Genomic DNA, 5,192 nt, shown 5'->3' with positions numbered 1-5,192 from the left:
TGTGTGTGTGTGTGTGTGTGTGTGTGTGTGTGTGTGTGTGTGTGTGTGTGTGTGTGTGTGTGTGTGTGTGTGTGTGTGTGTTCACTGTGTGTGTGCGCCGCACGCGCGAGTGGCATGCGCCGCCGCACTCCACAAGCCTACGAGCGCCCCTGAAATGCTCTACACACGACAGACCCAGAGCGGGGCGCGGTCGACACGCACACACCGCGCGCGAAAGCTCGCGTCCAATCAAGCCGGGCACCTGCCGAGCATCTGCGCCGAGATCAGGGCCGCGCTGAGTGTGTCGTGGCGGTACGCCAGCTGGGGGTCATTGACCACCTGCAACCGCCGGGCGGTACGGGCGTGGTTTTGATGATGATGTTGTTCACCTTTTGTGTCGTTGTTGTTGTCAAAACAACATCGAATTAAATCTCAAGAGAGGCTTCAAGTTGTTTGTGACAGGGGGCGGGAGGAACAGGGGTTCCAACGCCGCGCAACATGCGCGCGCGTGCCCACCTGGCCGAAGAGCGCCTCCCTTTGGGCCTCTGTCAGCGTCTTGGAGTCTGCGTAAGCCCTGGCGGCAAGCAGTTAGCGGCGGTTGGCGGCGGTTGGCGGTCGCGGCATTCGGAGGCTGGTGCTGCCCGGGCGCGGCTGGCGGAGGCGCGGGCGGCGCCGCAGAGCAATCAAGCGCTTGGCACCCGCGTGCACACACTTTTCATCACACATATACACACACGCACGTGCATACACATGCACGCACACACACACACTGTTTTTTACAAAACACGCAAACATGCACGCACCCCATCCACATCACACATTCACATTCACCCAAAACGAGCAGGCACGCCGCGCAGCAACACCAGACCCAGGGCAGCCCTCACTTTGTGGCGAGGTCTGCCTTGTATGAGACGCTGGCCACCACGCACGCATACACCATCGGGCCCAGCACCGGGCCGCGGCCGGCCTCGTCTGCGGGCGAGGAGCAGGGGCCGCAGGGGCGCGGTCCATTGTCGTCGAGCAGCAAGAACCACAAGCGGCAACCAGCCTCTGTAGCACAGTCCAGCATTTGAGGTATAACGCAGCGCGGGTTCAAAGCAGTCGAGCAGCGCTCTGCGGCCCCCGCACACGCATGCGCGGGCAGGCCCGTCCCTGCACCCGCTCCCCCGCCCCACCTATGCCCATGATGCAGGGGCCCGAGAACCAGTCGCGCGCAGGCTCCATATTGTCCGGCGGCGCCACGCCGCGCGCGCCGCCGCTGCCCTGCTCTTGCTGCTGGTCTGCCTCCATGGCCCTGCACTGCAGACGTCCTCGTCTAGATTTCTGCTTTCACTACTGGTATTGCTAAGCTGATGTGTCCCGAGCTATGCTGGCTAGGGCTTGACAAGAGGAGGGGGCCCAGAGACGAACACAGATCGGCCGGCTGTGCTCAGTGTGCCACCGCCGGCCACGCGGCCTGGTCCCGCTGAGCGTGGTCGAGCAGCGACCTGCGGCGCGGCTGCGCGCCCTGCGCCTTGCCCGGCGCGGGCCCGCCCCTCGGCGCCTGGTCGCTGCCGCCGCCGATCGTTGGGCGCTGCCGCTTTGCCGCGACGCGCTCAGGGGCGGGGCGCTCGCTCGTCACCTTTGCCCGGTGCTGCTGCTGCTGCTGCTGCTGCTGCTCCTGCTGCTGTGGCGTCTGGTGTGCTTGCCGCTGCTGCAGCACTTGCAGCTGCGCCTGCCGAAGCAGCGACTCTTGCTGCTGCGGCTGCGGCGGCTGACACTGCTGCTGCTGCTGCTGCTGCTGCTGCTGCTGCGGTTGCTGCCTCACCCACGGCTTGACCTGCCCCCGTGTCTCAAACGCGGTCACGCCCGGAGCGCCGCCGCTGGCCCCGCTACAGCGACCGAGGAAGCAGCGGTCTGGCCCTGCGCGGCTGACAGCGTCGCTGAGCGTGTTCAGCAGCAGCCGCAGCACGGGGCTGTCAGGGTAGGACGCAAAGCGGTCCCAGACGGCGTCAAACTGCGTGATGGGCAAGGGGGAAAAGGGGTGGTGCCCGCCGCGGGGGTAAGAAAGTGGCGGTTGGATGGCTCGGATCGCAGCCGTTCAAGCGCGGCAAAATTGCGCCAAAACGGCCTGCTGGATCGCCGCAAGCCGGGTGGCCGTCCCGCGCCGTCCATTCGTGCTGCATCACACTCGAAAAGCTCTAGAAGTCCATCCTGAGCTGTCCTGCTGGCCCAGCACACCTGATCCGCACTGAGCTCCGCCACCAGCAGGTTGGCGACACTCTGCAGGGCTGTCCGCGGGTGGATCTCGCGAAGACGGATGCTAGATATGTATTCCTTGACGGCGGCCTCAACGAGCTTCTCCACACACGGGTCCACTTGGCGATCCGCCGAGCTCTCGCGTCTGCGATCGAGGGCACGGTCACCTGGAGGTGCTGAGCGGCTGTTTATCAACTCTATGCTGCGCCTCGTGCTCGTCATGACCGGTGCTGCATAGGCCGCGGGTAGGCGAGCTGCGATATGCGTCGGAGGCTGGATGCGTGGTGTTGGATCTGAAGTGTTCTGGTGCCTGCAGTGCGCGCGCACAAACATATGGCGGCACTCCGGCGGGTGAGCGGTGAGTAATTGGGCGGGGGACATCCCACCTCACGCCAAACCACTAAGTACTGCCGCGATAATTTTGCTTGCCATGCGAAATTTCCACACACGGGGGCCGCAGAGCAGCGCGACGCCCCGCCCGACCGCCGCACCTCATGCGCCGCTCAGCGGCGGCGGCGACGCCTCGCTGCGCTGAGGTGTGCGCTGCGCGGCGTCACGGCGCGACGCCCGCGGCGTGTAGCGACAAGGACGTGTCGCAAGGTGGCGCTGTGCTGGGCTTGCCACGGGCGCGCATGGGGCGGTTGTGGACCGGTCAAACTATAGGCAGCTACACATGGTTGTGATTGCCACGTGTCACAGATCTGGTCAACTGCGGTGGCAGACGCCTGCATTTGATCGTCGGCAGTCTTGCGCATGTGCAGGACCCCAGGTTGTGGGCATCGAGCTGCCCTGCCTCAGTTTCGAGACCGTGACACATGTTTTTAGGGGGAGGGGGGACATGAAGCGGCAGCTCACTAGCATCAGGCCCATCCTGACGCTTGCACGTACAAGCAGCCTCACGTGCAAAGCCAGGCGCGGGGTCGGCCCCATGCACGTGATCATCCCACGACTCCCGCAACAGCGGGCGTTTGGCTTTCGCTGCGCTGCTCAAGCTGCCACTCCTTGCATCGGGAGGAGCTGCGCGTTGAGGCAGTCCGGACTGGATGCAGTCCGCGAACGCCGCGCGGCAGAGGCCCGGCGGACTGCGTCGAAGGAGAGGGGGCTGCTCGCCTGACTTACACGGCAGGGCCCAGGGGGCAACGCGGCCGATACCCGGCTGCAAAACTGAGCAAAGACCGAGCTCTGCCGTCCAAAACGGCACCCCACACCCGTGCGCTCAATCGCACGCGCGCGGGCGGCTGGGGGGATGCCCGCGGCGAGCGGGGGCTGCAGGCCTTTCGCAGCGGCCCGGCGCCCGCTCGGCTGCCCGTTTTGTTGGGTGGCAGCCGGCCGGGGGCAAGGCGGAAGGCTGGGGGTTTGAACATGAAAAAACAGCAAAGTGCGGCCGGCGCATTCCCGCGGTTGAGGTGTGATTTTGGTGCAAAGAGGCAGCTGCGGAGTGCCAAGGGGTCCCCTGAGATGAGACACCCCAGAAATTTTGCTACTCTAAGCATGGACGATCTCAGACGCGCTCGCCGCCGCCGCCGCCATCGCCGCCGCCGCCGTCGCCCAGCGCCCGCTGCTGCTCCTTCCGCGCCTGCTGCCGCCGCTGCCGCTCCGCCCGCCGCCGCGCGCGCCGCCGCTCGAGCCCCGCGCCGGCCATGTCCCACAGCAGCGTCCCCAGGGGGTACAGCCCCAGCAGCCCCAACCTCGTGCTCGTGTGCGATCTGATCTGGAGGCTCGCGTTGCAGTAACCTCGGCTGTTCACCTGCACCTTCGCCCCGACCCCCGTCCGCGGCCCGGTGACGACGCGTAACCCGGCAGCCACCGCGGCCACGAGCTCCCCCGACTCGTCGACCACGGCGCTGCCGCTGACGCTGAGCGGGGCCACGCGGCGGCAGCGCAGCACGCGGCGCGCGTCGGTGCGCAGCTCTGCGTTGGCCCCCCACAGGGAGCGCCAGCCGCCGAAGTCGTCGTCGGGCGCGGGGACGTCGCCGCCGACGAGCGCGGCGGCCGCGGCGGCGCCGCCGGCGTCGCTGCGGGTGAGCATCTAGGGGGGGGGAGTTGGTCGGGGCAAAATCAGTCGGAAGCCGGGGAGGCGCGCGGTCTGCCGACAAAAACTCAAAGTGAGATCATCCTGCGAGCGCACCCCACACCCACGAAACACGCTGCTCGGACCAGCGCCGGGGTGCGCACGCAGAGCCCCGCCCAAGCGTCCCGCCGCCGCCGCCGGCGGAAGCTACGCAGCGCGAAACGGAGGCTCATAAAACCGCCGAGCGGGGGTTTCTGTACCGCCACCCACCCGCGCGACGGCCACGTCCAGATCCACCGGCTGCCCCCGCGGCCCGTGCCCAAAACTGAGGCTGTCCTGCAGCCGCAGCCCCACCGCCGCCGGGCCTCGGTCCAGGCGCCCCCGCCGCGCGAGGCGCGAGAGCAGTATGCCGGCGGTGGGGGTGTTGTGGCGGAGGGGGAAGCCGCGGCGCTGGGTGTCGGCGCGGAGAGAGACGAGCAGGTCCGGGGTGCCTGGGGGAGGAGGGTCGGGGGCCGGGTAAAGATGTGGTGCATTCAGCAGGACGGGTTGGGGGTGTGCGATCCAAGGCAGGGTGGGGGGAGGAGGAACGGCGGATGTGGTGGTGTCCAGAATGCGGCGTGGAGGGGTGAGAGGGTCCGGGGGCCGCGCGTGCCGCGGCCCGGCAGCCAGGGGAGGGGAAGGGGCCGCTGCGCAGCGCACGAGCCCGCCCGGAGCCGCAGTGAAACGATCGGCTAGGCGGGCGCGACTGCGAGAGGGGGCCCGCCCGGGAGCGCCCTGCTGGGCCCAAGAGTGCCCTGGGTCCGGGTCGGACGTGGGAGAGGCCGCCTGCGCACGCGCGCGTGCGCACCGGCGGTGCCGCTTGTCTGGACGTCTGCCGTGAGGGCGGTGGTGGCCAGGCCCGGCGCGTCGTGGTAGATGGTGGCGTCACCCCGTGCTGACATCAGCACCTGGTGACGGCGGGGGC

At 68.0% G+C, this 5,192-nt stretch overlaps 3 protein-coding genes across 3 annotated transcripts; all 3 read right to left on the bottom strand.

Moving 5' to 3' along the window:
- Window positions 1-228: 228 nt before the first annotated feature.
- On the bottom strand, window positions 229-1,269 carry MNEG_13053 (Ribonuclease H2 subunit A; the record flags this gene model as incomplete). The annotated part of the gene is made up of 4 exons (XM_014038476.1): window positions 229-318; window positions 496-553; window positions 864-951; window positions 1,155-1,269. 4 exons carry the CDS (start codon window positions 1,267-1,269, stop codon window positions 229-231), a joined length of 351 nt encoding a protein of 116 aa, XP_013893930.1.
- Window positions 1,270-1,408: 139 nt separating this feature from the next.
- Window positions 1,409-2,713, bottom strand: MNEG_13052 (hypothetical protein; the record flags this gene model as incomplete). The annotated part of the gene is made up of 3 exons (XM_014038475.1): window positions 1,409-1,975; window positions 2,200-2,362; window positions 2,709-2,713. The coding sequence occupies 3 exons, from the start codon at window positions 2,711-2,713 to the stop codon at window positions 1,409-1,411; spliced, it is 735 nt and encodes a 244-aa protein (XP_013893929.1).
- A 1,005-nt stretch (window positions 2,714-3,718) lies between these two features.
- Window positions 3,719-4,246, bottom strand: MNEG_13051 (hypothetical protein; the record flags this gene model as incomplete). Its single annotated transcript, XM_014038474.1, has 1 exon — window positions 3,719-4,246. One exon carries the CDS (start codon window positions 4,244-4,246, stop codon window positions 3,719-3,721), a length of 528 nt encoding a protein of 175 aa, XP_013893928.1.
- Window positions 4,247-5,192: the final 946 nt, after the last annotated feature.

Source organism: Monoraphidium neglectum, assembly GCF_000611645.1.
Source record: "Monoraphidium neglectum strain SAG 48.87 unplaced genomic scaffold scaffold03597, whole genome shotgun sequence".
Classification (NCBI taxonomy): Eukaryota; Viridiplantae; Chlorophyta; class Chlorophyceae; order Sphaeropleales; family Selenastraceae; genus Monoraphidium; species Monoraphidium neglectum.
The sequence above is the reverse complement of the archived record's forward strand: the minus strand, read 5'-3'. Positions and strand labels throughout refer to the sequence as shown.